Here is a 16,454-nt window from a genome sequence, read left to right as displayed (position 1 = left end):
ATGCAATGACATTGTTGACACCAAAATAAATATTGGATTTTTGGAACCAGAAGTGAGACGAGAGGGTGGAGCTAAGTACAGCCGAGTGCTGAATGGATCAAAAAGGTAACGATTAACTTTAAAGAAGTGAAAACACACTTTGAAAGAGTTAACGTTGTATGACGAGCACCAAGACCAGACAACGCAGTGGAAACCTGTCAGTCACGAGGTAGCCACACCGTAACGCATACCCAGCTTTATGGTCTATCTTACTCTAAATGGGACCATCATTTACTAAATGAACACCATGTTTTATTGAAGAAGATTTGAAACTAGCGATTGAGACCATAAGCTCATGTTTACAACGTGTGCTGAGGTAACAAATCAAGTGAGAAGTAAGGTCATTTCTACGAGACAGTCGGACTTCTTCTTGCGACCAGAGGAGTCGCCCCCTGCTGGCTATTAGAAAGTTTAAGGCACTCCCGCATTGGCTTCACTTTTCAGACCCGGAGGGTTGCCACCTGTTGTGCACTGGAGGTTTCAAGTTCTCACATCACGCTTGTGTAAGTTGCATGCTAGACCGTGATTGGCTTTCAAACTAGTTGTGATGTCACGAAATCCGTACGTGTTAAACTGAGATTTTAGGTGAACTTTCAGCAGACAGCCTTCTAGTGTCAAACTGGGCAACTTGTGATGTGTTGCGTACGACTTGCGGAATTTCTATATTTGCTAGTACTTTCTGTTGTAGTTTGGTGAAAGTGCTTCTGTCTTTGCTTGCGTTTCATTATTTGCAGTATTTTGTTTTCTAAATTTGACGCATTTGCCGTCAAAATGGTGAAGCTGTTTAGTCTGTGAGCCTCCCAGCCGCAGTACATAGTGCCTTATAACAGCCTCACTGCCAGTCTGTGCTGTATCTTATACGTTGAAATTACTGATACAAAGTGGGACAGACTGTTAGCGATCATACACTCAGCTTGTGTGGTGGGTCCCTGTAGAGTTAGCAGCTGTTTGTGAATAATTCAAATGTAAAGCCATTTAGCTGCAGTTTCCAGACAGAATTGTTTTGTAAAAGCAATACCAAACTGACAGGTGATACAGCTGATGTTTGCCAATTTTCCCTTGAGAGCCGTGATCAGTATTGACATCGAAGCAGTTACATTTTTTTTTTTTTTTTTATGCTTGCACTCTCGGCAGTGTATGTTATTGTTCGTCGTGCAGATTGTGTCCCTGTGAGAGGAAGATGGTGTGATTCTTTTGTATTGAGGTATTGATTTGGTAGAAACAGGAAAACATACTCGCTGCTCTTTTAGCTTTTCTTGTCATAAGTATTCTTCAAAAGTACCAAGAGAGTTCTCAAAGAGTAGATTTGATGGGAAGATTTTTACCCAGCATATCTGAATTTCTCTTTTTATTTGACACGTTAGCATTTTGACTAACCGTTTGTCGGGTTTAATAGGTAAGCAGCATATTAAAATCTCCCTCCCTCCCTCGTCTAGCTCTACCCGCAGATGAAGGCCCTCCTCTGCCATGTATGAAGTTGCGTGTCACCGTGTGCTGCGAGCCCAGTGAGTACACTCCTCATTTCATCTGCTCTTCCTTTCATGCGCCCTCTTTGTAAACCAGGAGACTCCTCTCTCTCTGCCTCTCTCTTCTCTACTACCAGGGCATGATATTTAGACTGCTCCTCACCCCCACTACTATTCCTTCTCTCTCTCTCTCTCTCTCTCTGAAGAACTGCAATGCTCTCATCCTCCATTTTTATCGAGGAAACTAAATTCATCTTTACCCTTCAGAATCTTGTATTATCTTTAACATTGTAAAATTAGATTAAGCCCACTCTCCACTCCATGTTGGCTTTTAAAACTAATTGGATTGAGGGTTTTTTCTCTCTTCTCCCAGCCCTCCTCCTGGTCTCCCCCACTCTCCATCTCTCTGTCGCAGTGTGAAATTCCCAGAGTTGATCTAATCCAGAGCGTGCCTAGAGTAATGTTAGTCTTCCAGTCCAGTGAGCTGCCCATTCCGGTTGGGAATGTTGCCCAGTCGCTGTGGGAATCCCTGTACAGTTGGTGGTGTGTGTGAGCATTTCTGCGTGTATGACCATTTTTCTGTGTGTTTGTGCGTTCTTGCATGGGTCTATGAGCCTGTGTGTGTGTGTGTGTGTGTGCCCCCTCATATGCTGGTCTGAGACGTCTGTCCCAGTTCCCATCCCAGTGCTAGCTGCAGGGGGCTTGTCGTGCTGTCCCAGGCTGAACTAACACACACTTTTTCCAGGAGAGCTGGACGCAAGGTTGTGTGTGTCTGCGTGTGTGGGAGACCCATTCACTTAATTTCTACACGTCGTCTAACGAATACCTCCCAACCACACCGCCTTGATTAAATTCATGTCACTTTTGTGTAAAAGAGAAAAATATAAAAAAACAGTATAAAAAGAGCCCCATCCGTCTCGAATGAATTCTTAAATGCCATCTCTGTTCCGGCGCGAGACGGGGAGTAATTTGCTGCGTTATTACCAGAGTGAAGGCTGATGACTTTTTTTTGAAATGTTAATTATCCTGCTGTCATTAATTAGAAATACCACAGATAGTTGTTCAGTGAGAAAATGCTAATGTAGTCTTCTGACCTTCTGACGGTATTCCCAGATCAGCCTATCTGAGCCAGAAATAACCTAAATATTTGGAATCACCTGGACTACGCATGCGGGGAGACACATGCACACACACTTGACTTTACCGTTAAAGCCCATTACTTTACATTAGAAAGGCTTCCACCAAGAAAGATTCACATACTTCCATCTACTGTTTCCTTTTCTGATTTTTTTCTCTCTCCCTCTCATCCTGTTCCTTCACCAAAACTAATCCCGACTAAATGTCAGGATCTCCCTCTCGTTGTCTTCCACTCCTCCCGCTCTTTCTTTCTAGTCTTCTGTCATTCCTGAAGTGGCACTAATCCTCCCCTTCTCTCTGTCTCCTCAGCTCTCTCCTCCCTTCCTTGTTTTTTTATGATCTTTCGCTACTGGAGCAAAACTAATCTAGGCACCATCCATGGCAGTCTCTCACACTTCCTCCTCCTCCCTCCCCCTTTGACTCCGCCCCGCCCCCACCCAATTCCTCCTCCACCTTTCTCTGTGTCTTCTCTATCTCTTTGTTGTATCTCCATATCTACCACACAGTTATTCGCCGACTCCCCTGCCCTCGCTTCGCTCCATCTATGTCGTGTGCATGCTGTGCGGCGAGTGCGTTGGGATGAGAATACATGAGGCCGGAGAGAGAAGAGCAAGCGAGATGGATGAGAGTGGAGATTGAGGAGAGTTAGAGGGTCTCTCTCTCTCTCTCTCTCGCTTTCTCTTTGACTGTCCATTAGTGGCGGTTTACCACCGCTGTTGTTGTGTTGTTCCCTGTGGTAACACCTTACATACCCTCTGGTTGCTTCCTGCTCAGGTTCCCTTTTATCTGACAGGTAGCAGGGCGCACTGTGCGTGTGCGTGTGCGCGTGTGTGTGTGTGTGTGTGTGTGTGTGTGTGTGGCCCTCGGCGATGGCAGCCTCTCGTCCTTCAGCTACATCTTATCTCGTATCTAAACTTCAACCCGTGCACCTCCCTCCTTCCCTCCCCTCCTTGTCTCCCCAAACTTTTTTTCTTCTTCTAAAAAGCATGTGATTAAACGCTATTTCCACGTGGGTATGCCCTGTTGTGGGTGTTTGAATTAATTATCAGAGTACAGACACACACACACCTACACACCTGCCTCACACTGGTCTGAAGGACAGAGTGATGACAGTGAGAGGGTCCGTCAGGTACGCTGTCATTGCTCCAAGGTCAGCTACCACTCTCCTGTCCCTCGGTCTCCTCTCCAGTGTGTGAATGTGTGTGTTTATCTCCTTAATTTAACCCAAGAACACAACAAACCAGGCAGGACAGATTCAGTGGTGCAGGGAGCTCCTAATGACATCCTGTGTGTGTGTGTGTGTGTGTGTGTGTTTCATGTTTCCTCATCCTGGTTGTTCCTCGCGGCAGTATAGAGCATGACTTTGGCTTTGTAGGTGTTGGTTATGTTTTTTGCCGTAGCGATGTGTGCGATGATGTTTATTTGAACACAACGCTGTCACGAGTCATGCCAGAGAAAGTGCTTTGCCGAAAGGTGCTTGAGCCCGCGTTGCATCAGAAAAACAAGGCTCTGAATCGTCATCAGCAGACTGGTGTCTTGTAAAGTCTTTGCCGCCCTGCAGCCATCTATTGCATCTCTCACCGACTCGCTTCGCCTCTCACTCCATACTTACCTTTTCTTGCTGCAGCTTCTCCCTAAAACTCCTCCTGTTGTGTTTATCCCTCTTCTTCACCTTGTCGCTCTGCCTCTCTTCCTTTCTCTTTTCTCGCCGTCCTACTGTGAGAAACCATTATAGACCAACTTCCCTCTCTCTCTAATTGATTCCCGTTCTCTCTCCTCTCTTTTCTGTCGTCGTCCCGCTGTGAGCAGTCCATTGCATTCATTTCAATTTGCAGGGCTTCACCATTTTCCCCATTTTCTTTCTCTTTTTTTCTGCTAGTTTTTTTTTTTTTTCTTACATCGCTGTCCTCCTTTACCCCCTCCCCTCTCTCCCAAATACCTTTGTACCCTCTGAACTCGATACACACAAGGACACAATACGAACACTCGCTCCCGCGCACACGCACACACACACTCCGCTTGCCCAGCCGAGCTCTCTCGGACGCTAAACTCGACACTCAAAATTTTACTTTAGCCGCTTTCGTCAATTCGCATTTTTCGTTCGCGTATTTTTCCGCCTATCGCATATTTTCTTTTATTTTTAGTAAAGTGCTAACGGTCAGGGTTGGTTAGCATTAGCTCCTGCGTGTGTAAAATGGCGGCATAAGAGGAGAGGTGGGATGGTGGAACAGTGTCTGTCTCTGCAGGGGCGTTCTGCCTACTGGAGACATACACACACACACACACACACACACACTGCACTGGCATGCACACACACACACACACACTCACACACTTAGCCATGGTTGTGCATGTACAGTTACACATGCTGCATGTTTCTGACTGCAGTGCAGAGGCGGCACTGTTCTTGCAGTCATGCCACCATGGACGCCATTTTGTGGCGGCGCTCACCCAGACTGAAATCATGATGTTGACACAAAGTCGTGGTCCTCAGTGTTCGGTTTTTTTTGTGCAAATGATGTGATTATAGACCGATCAAAACACGCATATCACACACAGCCGGGTAAACACAAGGCATTTAACATTTTAGTTTCCAAATGCGGTGTGGCGCTACACACACACACACACACACATGCGTGCGCTAATTTATGCTTTTCAGTAAAGTGTTTTTCCTCTTTCCAAGTAAATTATAAGTTTGATTTCAAAACATATTTATTGTTTTCATAATGTAATCCTTTTTTTATTGCTTAATAAATAGATGTTTGCCGCATCCAAAATATCCACAATAAAAACTCACTAAAGTTAAGGAGTTGAGGTTATAAAACCAGGTTTTTCTTTTAAATTACATATTATTTTGTCAATTTATTTTAAAAACATTTATTTATTTTTTTTATTAAAATCATACATACACTGCAGATCAACGCAAAGGACAGCTAATTAATGAATATTCTTTAGTTGTTAAATTGCATTAAAACATGGGTTGATTGCAGAAATGCTACATTTTTCATAAAATAATTAACATAATGATGATTTTTATTATCTGATTTAGTATTCCAATGCTATTTAAAGCCTGAAATGTCTATTTCTCTTTTCTGTTTGCTTTGATTTTCTCCCTACAAACACTCACCGTTACATCCACACACACACACTCGGATGCACACACACACACCGGCTCAGTCAGAGGCCCGACCCAGCATGCTATTTAATGCTTCGTTAACCCCTAGACGGTCGTTAGTTGTACGGCACCTGGGAGTAATTTAGTGTCTCATGTCTGTCGGAGCGACATGTTGCTACAGAGACTTGTAGGGATGGGATGGCTATTCCAGACAAACACAATGTTTGGACACTAAGCCCTCATTAATAAACCCTTTCTCCCTCTGTGTGGCTGTAGAGCAGATGAGCTCAGAGTGTCCCATTTCCTCTCCCATAATCCGTCAGTCGCAGTGGGATGTGAATAGGTGGTAGTTTTCCTGGAGACATCAATACACACTTTGTCTTCACGTGTGTGTTTGAGTCTTTGAGGTTGCACTGTCATAGATGGGTTCAAGGCCGTATCGATTTAATAACTGCTGCAATTGTGCAGCCTCATCCCCGTTCCCTGACCTTTCTCTCGCACTACGTTACACGGCGGTTCCTTTTTCTGAGAGGTTTTAACCATATCGGCTTTTTATTCTCACCACCTGTATTTCTTTTCCTATTCCTCTTCTCTTCACCAGCTCTCCCACCCCTCCCTATCCCTTCATCCCACTCATCCTTCCCTCCATTATTTCCTTTTAGTCCGCCCCCTGCTGAGAAAGTGACGTCCAGACACAAACACCCTCCTATCCCGTCTCTTTCTCTCCCTCCCTTTTCTCTCTGTCTGACCTTGTTTCAATCTTTCCAGCCTTATTATTTTTTTTTTTTTTTCGCCATACTTTCTCACTCGGATCTCCTCTGCTCTCTCTTTCATCTTCTGTCCACTTCTTGGTTTCGCTCTGTCATTTTGAATTTTCGTGTGTTTTTTTTCCCCCCCTTTTTCATTTCCTGTATCCCCTCTGTATAATCTCCATCATTCTTACTCCTACTAATTTACATAACACTATCTTTTCCTGTTGCCATGCTTCTCAAGCGCTTTTTTTATCCGACCTTTAAGAGAATTTGCATAGGGGACATATTTAGGGTTGCGCAGCCAGTCGGTACACATTTTTCATGGCGTAAGGCTTTGAGTAATGGTAAATACCTTCCCTTGGTCATTTGTCTGTTTCTTGCTCCTTTTGTTCCAGAAAGCAGTGGCTTTATTGAGAAAGTTAAGCACACAAAAATGACTAATCAGCATCTTGTTTCTTTGGCTCAACTTTATCTAAATCTTCTCTCTGTGCTCTCTCTCTCCTACAGCATCAGAGGGTATAAAACAAACACAAGGTGAGATGCAACATTTCAAACCCAATCTATTCTTAAACGCAGGCGTCTCCATGATGTTTTCTCTGCCCATGTGGTTCACTTGCATGACTTGATTATAGCAAGAACACGGCACATCGTCTGTATGAAAACATGACAGTGAGAACCCACATACAAATCTACTTTAATTAAATCAGTCATGCAAGTTAGTCAAATGGAAAATGCTCCTCCTTCTCTCTTCCGGGAAGTTTTTCCACAAGATATTGGAACCTGGCTGCAGCGATTTGCACCCATTCAGCCACAAGAGCGTTGTTGATACAGAGCAATAAGACTCGCACTCTGTGCTCCAATTCATCCCAAAGTTGTTCTACGGCTACGCCAAACTTAGAAACCAAGGACCTTCTATAACTTGTTGTCACAAAGTTAGGAGGCATACCATTGTCTATAATATCTTTATATGTTGTAACCTTCTAATTTTCATAAGTTGCAATTAAAGCGGCTAGCCCAAGCTGTTGGAAAATGGTGCAGGCCAAACGTCGGATACACTGTTTCATTCATAAAGGTTCCTTCTCTCTTCCAGGAACTGTACGTAAAAGCAGCGGCTCCTCCCTGAGGACGGCTTCACCTCCACTCCTCCTCGTCCTCTTATTGCTGACTACCTGACTTCCTCATCCGTCCTCACCGCTGACCTCGCACCCGTTCTCCCCCAGATTGGGAGATTTTTTGTTACTCGCCCATCAAGTACACAATGCAATCTACACTCGGACAGTGAATGACGCAATGCAATCTATGCTAAGCTACTGCAAATGACTCGTATTACCTTGTGACTGTTTTACCTTTGAAATTCCAGAAAGAATCCGTTTCTTCTCCAGAATGTTACTCAGGGACCGACGCGCTGAATCACAGTGATTCATTTCTTGTTCTTTTTCTCGCACCATTTGCGTAAGCAGTAACACAGAATATTACACGCAGAGTCATAAGACTCAGAGCCCACTCTGAAGCCAGAAGACCAATGACTCTGCCGGGAAGCAAGTTTTCCCACTTTTTCATCTCCGCTTCTCATTTTTTACTTATTGTGTTGTATTTGCTTCTTTTTGAGAACCTGCGTCGTGTTAAAAAGTGGCCTCGTAAACAGAAGCTACTGTACTGAGCGGTTCAGGTCGGAGGTCAGTCTGCTTTATTTCTCTACATGTTGATATATAAATAACTGACACATTTGAACTGTTTCAGTTGCATCTCATTAAGATAGACGTGTTTAAAAACAGTTTTTAACTAATTAGATTTAGGAAATAAAGGTGTTTTAGGAGCAATTGGGCACTATTCTGGAATCAAGCAGGGCTGCTGCGCCCCCTACTGGGATCAAACTGGTTGAACTGGAGTTGGACTGGGATGGCCATGAACTGGACACATAAGTTAGACACTAGTGCTGTATCGTAATAATGGGACCTGGGACAGAGTTTGTCCTCTCTGATCGGACCCCCCCTGTTGTTCTGCCGCCCCACTCCTCTCTCTGCCTCAGAATAAAGCACAGAACAGAGGGGTTTATGGGTAAATGGAGAGCCTCGCCTCGCTCCACTGAACACACTGCGGACCACTGAGGAGGCTGATTGGTGAACAACCAGGTGTGCAGATATGCACACATGCTTTTTGTTCCTTTTGTTGTTTGTTTGTTTGTTTTTTACACAGGATCCTTGATTTTAGGTTTTACTGTATAGTTAATATATTCTACAAAATGAGATATATTAACTACATAATTCAACATTTTAGTCGGAACTGATCTCTCGAATTTAAGTGCAAAAAATGTGACATACACAATGACTTGTATTCTGGATATATATGCATTTACTGGTATTTTCACATTGCTCTGCTACAGTGTAGTTTCACAAATTAAATATGATTTTTGCCAAACATTTTTTTAACAAATCGCCCAAATTGACTGTCACAGATTAAGAAAATATCTATTAATCAATAAATTATTTTTTTTAATTGAAATTCGAGATAATGTAGTTTATATATTTATGGTTGCATAATAATTTCCCCACAATTTGAGTGACTTAAGCTCTGAAAATCTATAGTTTAAGTGTTTCATTTATTAAACAATTTATTCTATCTTAAAAAGAAAATACTCCATTGTTAGCACTTCTGTATGCTGTAACTCACACCAGTCATGCTATTTTTTTAAAGTCATCTTTTTCTTAGGTTTATTTCCTAAATGAGTGAAAAAAACAATGTTTGAAGATAAAGAATAATTTCAAAGACGTAGACTTTTACAATCGTGTACAACAAGGAATTTGTTTTTCATTTCTTTACGTGTGTGTAACGTGTTCTGCTTTCACATTCTAGTGAAGAATGTAGCTTCTTCTGTGAAGAGCCAACTGCAATCTGAGCCTTTTTTGTATGCGACAACAAAAATAAATATGATTGCATTTAAACACTTTGAGTCGATTTGTCAGTTAAACTTTTAGAAGTATTGATTGTTTTATGCAACCGCGCGTCTCTGTGAGAACACACACACACACACACACACACAAACACGACTTTATTTGCGGAACACACACGTCAAGTGTAATACATGTGTATTTTCGATAAGGAGACTTCAGGGACTTGAAATGACCTTGTGGTGCAAGAGGCCATTGTAATGTGAGTAACTTAGTGGAATATTGAGCTGAGTTTTTATCTCTGGGCAGCCAAAGCCTGATAAGACTCCTATAGACTCCCGGTATTAAGACCCTGAAGCATCGTTGCAATACATCAACCTTAAAATAGTAACTGTATTTATTGTCAGTGAGGGGGAATACAGGGCAAGAGGTGGTGTTTTTGTTTTGTAAATATAGAAGTGTACATCCAGATAAGCTGTAAATGTATTTCCATTTATGTAGGCTGTAATGTAGAGCCTCTTGTGAAGCCAGAGAGGCAATTTCCTGGATAATATGGCTAATGCTTCTATTTCATGGTTTATGATCTCTTCTGATGACATGTTTGTCACTGTTGAGGCATGTTATGAGCTGGCTTTGATTTTGACCTTCACGAAGACATTTCCAAAGCTTATGTTTTCCTTCTGCTTCCATTGTGAATGATGAAGTGAGCATACTGAAGTCAGCAGGGCGGTACTTTCAGACTGGCGTTAAAGGAAGCCCCCAGCAGTAAAGGGAGCCTGTGTCCACTTCCATTTTATGTGTGTAAAAACTGTACGGCTGTTTATTCCAGCAGAAGCATGCACAAACCAACACTTTAATGTAATTGTGTGATATTGAGTTTTTTTATGTTTTATCTTTGATTCCAGACAGGAAAAGCTTGAACAATGTCTGCTGTGCATCAATGTGCTAAAGCTGGAACTGAACTCGCTCTTTCCGAAATAAACGTCATAATTATGGACAGATGTTGCCATATTATCTAAATTTAGAAGATCATGAAAATCCCACGTCAAAGCTTCCTCAGAGGCTCTCTGGGGTGACTGGGATCATAAACAATTTCTGGGATGACAAATTTAGTTTTTAACTATCTGTCTGACTAAAAAAAATAAAAACAATCCTTGTTGCATATCCATATCGCAGCTCTCCTTTTCCACCAATGGCACTGTAATTACACTATCATATTTCTACACAGCAGGTTCTTTTCCCACAAGTTGGCCTATATTTAATTGGACATCGGCTGAACATTTAAGGCTCGGATTGCCTGTGTGGATTACATCTTCAGAGATACAAAACTCTCGCTATTAATAGAAGCAAACGATGCCTATATAGTTGTATTGTAATTACTTGAACAAAGACATTTTTATGGGCGCACTCACAGGTCAATATATTTTAAGGGTTACGATAAATTATTATTAAATACTTGAATGCATTTTACAGCAGAAAATGTACCTGCTGAAATACATTTGAAGATATATTTTTGCTGTATTTGTTACCTATCAACCTATCAATCCATCTATCTTGTATTGGTTTTAAATCCTTGCAGGGTAACATGTAGGAGTAGATGTCCTGGACACATGCGTCTAGAACCTTTCCTAGAATTTTGGAAGGATATTTTCACAGTTACGCGTTTCTCAGCGTGTAATCAACACCTTGATCGGCGGCGTTCATCATCCTCGTTGTGAATCCTGACCTGTGTGTATTTCACGTACTTCAGAATCAAGGTGAACTGAGGTGAGAGGGCAGCCCTGTTGCAGGAAGTGTCCTTCTGAAAACTTAATAAGATCACGTGGTCCTTAAGAAAATATGTGTTGGCTTTTTATTTTGATTCTATTGAAGTCACAGCATCCATAATCCTCTGGGAGGTGAAGTGATACAAGGCCAAACTGGCTTTGTCTGGACATTCTCTCCTTGGAGGCATTCCTCATGTATATTTGAACAAAAACATCCAAGGATTGTGAAGAATATTATGCAGTCAGTACTGAAAATGTACCTTAAATATGTTATTCTAGACGAGCTAAATCTTGTTAAGATCCTGTATTTATTTTTGATGGTATTTTTCTGACTACTTTTGCTGTTTCCTTTTCACAGAGATAGGGCGATACAATTTATTGACTAGCAGAGCCAGTTAGAGATTTCAAGGGTCTTTCCAGCTCACTATTCTAATGTTTACTTGTCATTCCTGCCAACTTCCAAAACCTTTTTGCATCAGGAAATGTGACTGAATCCCAGTTTGAAATCTCCTGATCCTCTCAAACAGCTCTGGACATAAAGCATCTTCTAGCATGAAGAAGCAGAAGCTGTGAGAACAGGAAAAAAAAGTCTTGTCCTGGTATTCTTCTGTTGGGTGCCATCGCTCCCCTATATCAATAAGCAGCATCGCTGTGTTGTCTTCTCCTCGAGGTATAACATCTGAGCTGTGTGTGCATTCCTGCAAAAGAGCTCCGAACACTTTCAAGATCGAGGACTTTGTTAAAGTCTCCACCAATCAGCCAAATGTCACTCAACATCTCTTGCAAATATTGCGTCAACTTTTTCAATACTTTATAATCAGAGACAGTATATATATATTTCCCCGGGTGAATATTTGACCCTTCATGCAGTGCAGAGTAAAAGACCGACTTAACACGCGACAGTAAATCTGTGAAGCAGACCCTCCATATAAACTCCTTTAGAGTCTTCAAAATCCAGTTTAAGAACAGCCCTTTTATTTATTCATGGCGGTTTCACTTCACTTGTTTTCCCAGTGACACATCTAGGAATAATTTCAATGGCCCTACTGATCATATACGATACTTTATATATATATATATATATATATATACTGTATATATATATATATACTATATACAGAAGTAAACCAGTAATAGTTGCTGTGCAACCACAATTGTAGAAAATATTGCCTTGATTCGAGAACTCAACTGTGTTTTTAGTCATGATATAGATGCAGAAACCCTAAAGCTTTAAAGCTGAAGTAAGCTAAATATTTATTATGACTTTACCAGTTTAAACGTTTGACTGTGATAATGACACTAGATGGCACAAAACTTTGTACAAAAAAAAGAAAATCACATATTTCAAATCATTTATCAACTTGGAGATTCAAAATGTCGCCTGAAATAATAATAAATGAGTCAATTGAAATAACACATTCACTCCTGAAAATGCCACATCACCACACATACAGCTTTGGACAAATCTGTTGTTTTTTACGCTACATTTCATTATATTTATACAAAGTGATTCACTGCATCATTTACAATAAGAGTTCTGTTGGAAGATTAAAAAAAAGACAACACATGTGCCCCACTCAGGTTCCATGTGTTGCTTGGTGTATTGTATGTGAGACGTTGGGCTGTGAAAGCCTCTGAGGATTATCATTGAATAATTTTGCAGCCTCGATGAATCGGTGTGCTATTTAATTTCCAGGTAATGAATAATAGTCAGGGCTTTTATTTCCTCTTTGGGCATAAGCAGAGTTTGTTTGTTCTAAATAAATTCTAAAGTAACCGCGTCTGCTTGGCCCACTCGTGTTCACATCTTTCACACGTGTCAGGCAGCCGATAACAGCATCATTATTTCTTCTGTGTGCTCACAAAGCAGGCACATCCAGTGTGTCACGCGAACTGTGATGAATGTGGATGGACCGGATCATAACGAAGGAAGGAAAAACACGTACGTGTGAACTGTTATGGTGCCGAGCTCCAGCAAGAGCACTTGTCAACAGATAAAACGACTAACACGTCTTTTGTGAATGTGCTCTTGTTCAGATCCATTGATTTCATATTTTGTACATAACCCAAGGACGCTCTGAAAAGCATTGCAACTTTTTAGGGATGACTAAGATATGATCTGTAGAACGTTTATTCCCATGCCTGATTTTGGATACTTACATTGATTCATACATTACATTGGCTTCAGAAAAAGTCTGACTTTATGGATGCAGTACTAATCTTTAATAACAAGAATCAGTGGACATTCGCCGGGCCTTTCTAGTGTTAAACATCTCTCATCTTTCTAGCACCATGTTTGAAATATGGCTGTTGAGTGCAAATGAGCTCCAGTTGAGTTGAGCTGAGCAGTTTTCAGCTTGCTGGTTGACGTTTCACAGACCCTGGCCCTTTACATTAAAGCAAGCTCGCTGCGCGTAAGGCATTTCTAAATGCATACCATGTGTGCGGTTGCAAGCAGGGGGTCTCGGTGCCGTGTACCGGACCGCGAGCTGTGACAAACTCAGGATTATGAGACTGGCTTTTATTTGAAGACACCAAAACCAGACACAGACGAGTTAAAGTCAGTCACACTTCACGTGGCAGCCGAGCAAAGCAGCCTCCTTCCTCTTTCTCCTTTCCTTCCTTCCTTTCTTTCTCTCCTACTTTCATCCACTTTTAATGTGTGACACTTTGATACTGAACATCCTATTTCCTGTGTTCTGGTCGGTTGGCTTTACATGCAGACGGATTGGTAATTTGCATAGACTCAAAGGTCTCCCTTCTCTCCTGATGCTTTCTGACAACGGCGTGTCTATTCATCCTCTGTGTTAAGCGTCCCTCCGAGGACATCGCCTCAATTGCTGTCTCATGCTGCTTCAAGTCTCGTTTTACACTGCAGGAACTGATGAGGAATTGGATTAAGGAGATATTCCTTTAGACGAAAGCATCGCAGTCACCAGGGCAGGCATCTGAAAGGTATGGTTCACTCCAATATCAAAGCTTGTTGCATGTTTTTGTACAAAGTCAGATACCAAGTCATGCTGAGATCATATCACACACAGTTAACTCTGGATTCTGTTTTACCGAAGAGTCCCACCTGGGAGATTTGAAGAAAATAACTGATCACCCCAGTTCTTCTTATCCTCACATCACCTTTAGTGGCATACTTCCACCAGCCGACCGGCAATCTCTCTTTGGAGAGCCAATTAAGTTTAAATATGCACAGGAGGAAAAAGAAATAGAGCTTTTCTTTTTTATTCCTGCTTGCTCCACTTCGTCTCAAATTACACAAAAGTTGCTGTATCGGAATTTCAGCAGTGTTTTGTTTGCGCTTTTGTAGAATTCAAACAGACCCTGTTTCAAAAGCACAGCAGTGTGAAATTAAAAAAATAAGATATTCATAAATATGCATTTGATGACCAAACACACAACAAAAGTATTTTAGTCCAGATACTTTTAGGCCCCTAGTCAATACCCATATCCTCCCACTTTGTCACCCCAAGACGTGTTTTTCTTCCTCTTCTGGGTCAAAATCAAAACATCATCTTGGAATTCATAAGAAGAACTGAACAAGAATCCAGAGGTCTAATGCACAAGAAAGGCAGAAAGGAAGGAAGTGGTGTGACGACTACAGTAGAGAGCGGCTGAATACAGTAGTGAAGCCCAAACAGACATGAAGGATGAAACAGGAAAGTGAGAGTGACGGAGTGTCAACTGAAAGAGGATGAAGATGGAACTGTGGAAGACAATGGAACAAAAGGACAAAGCAAATCAACTTTAGAGAGATATACAAATGTCAAAATGAATTTTGCTACTATGGTATCATGTAGTGATAGCAAATGCAGAGGTGGAAGTGAATTCAGATATGTTACTGCAGTATGTTGTAGCTGTTTGACATTAAACTTTGGACATTAAACAGTTTTTTTTTTTTTTTTTTTTTAAATTAAACCATATGAGCAGTTCAGTGGGGAGATCGCTCTTTGAGTAGAACTGCTAACTGAAATATGACGAGCGGTCACAAGCCAAAGGTTGGGAACCATAATGTGTTTATAATATATGTGTTTTATGAGATAATCATGTGTTTAGTTTTTTTAATGTGGAAAATCGTGGACATGTAGTGGACTAAAAAGTACATTTGCTCCCTCTTGAATATAGTCAAGTAGTCAACATACCACTGAGCAAGTGACATCATTTCATTGCCTATAGTATATGCTCCGCTCTTATATAGACCAGGATTTATTGGCTACTTAAAGCCCGGTTTTAGACCTTATTTTAAAGACATCATTAAATATTAAAAAATGCAGAAAATCCTCTAACTATATAACATAAGCACTGTTTACCCCCGCATTTACATATCACTTTATGTTTTGTCATATGCACAGATCCCACAGTACATTATGCACATTTAGTATATTCTAATGGGCTAAGTGGTTTATGCACATTCTATCTTAAACAAAATGTTTTATACTTACAATGTAAGGACATCATTTAGAAAGACTAGCAATTGTAAGGTTGAACAACTGTACCTTGCGCAAAGATGGTTTAAGAAGCTCGCAGAGAGACGCCCTGCGCACCTCCTGAAAGATGTGACCAGGCACCAGACAGAACTCAGAAGTTTGATTTGACAATCAGAACCGGGGGGGTGGGATTTCAGGACAAGTACCTCACATACCTCACATAACAACAACCTGATTCATTCTAGGCACAGGATATCCTCATCCTCATCCAACTCCTCCATGATTGTTTTCCCAGCCATAGAGTTATGTTGGGCCAAAACTTATATGGAACTGTTGAATCCCGCTTATCAAATAAATCAAAGACTGTTAGTGGGATTTCTGTCCACTCCACTAACAATACGTGTTCTTGTTAGTTGAAGCCCTGGACAATGGTGTATGTATGCTATGTTCTGTTGATTTGTGGAAAACACTTGTTTACTATCATTCAAGGTTGGATTTATTTTTTTTTTTTGCAGGTAACCTGAGTCATCATGACGACTTGATGGCAACAACCAAAGATCCAAGAAATGCTCAAAGTTGACAACGTCAATGGAATATATCTAATTTTATAATATTGGCATATGTTTTGAATCACTTTTATCACATACATTTTTAATACAAACAATTGTTTATATAATTACATTTGTATTATATATATATAACGCACATTAAAATAAAATACTTTAAAAAAATGTATTCATTAATTTACGAAATGTCTAAAAGACGTAGATTAAACGGCTAAAATGAACCCTGGTGAAGATAAGTTTAGTAGACTTCTAAATTCATATAATAGACGTTTATTGATCGTCTGATAAA

The 16,454-nt window shown here is 41.0% G+C and overlaps 1 protein-coding gene across 1 annotated transcript in view; it reads left to right on the top strand.

Moving 5' to 3' along the window:
- efna4 (ephrin A4) overlaps positions 1–7,682 on the top strand; it is a 29,413-nt gene extending 21,731 nt beyond the window's left edge. Inside the window, exons 3-5 of the mRNA XM_076109458.1 lie at positions 1,476–1,544; positions 7,017–7,043; positions 7,600–7,682. Of these exons, the coding sequence (XP_075965573.1) occupies positions 1,476–1,544; positions 7,017–7,043; positions 7,600–7,682 (179 nt within the window). The remainder of the gene's footprint in view (positions 1–1,475; positions 1,545–7,016; positions 7,044–7,599) is intronic.
- Positions 7,683–16,454: the final 8,772 nt, after the last annotated feature.

Source organism: Anarhichas minor, unplaced genomic scaffold (genome assembly GCF_050575085.1).
Source record: "Anarhichas minor isolate MPS153535 unplaced genomic scaffold, ASM5057508v1 ptg000041l, whole genome shotgun sequence".
NCBI classification, from domain to species: domain Eukaryota; kingdom Metazoa; phylum Chordata; class Actinopteri; order Perciformes; family Anarhichadidae; genus Anarhichas; species Anarhichas minor.
This window is presented reverse-complemented; position numbering and strand designations above follow the sequence as displayed.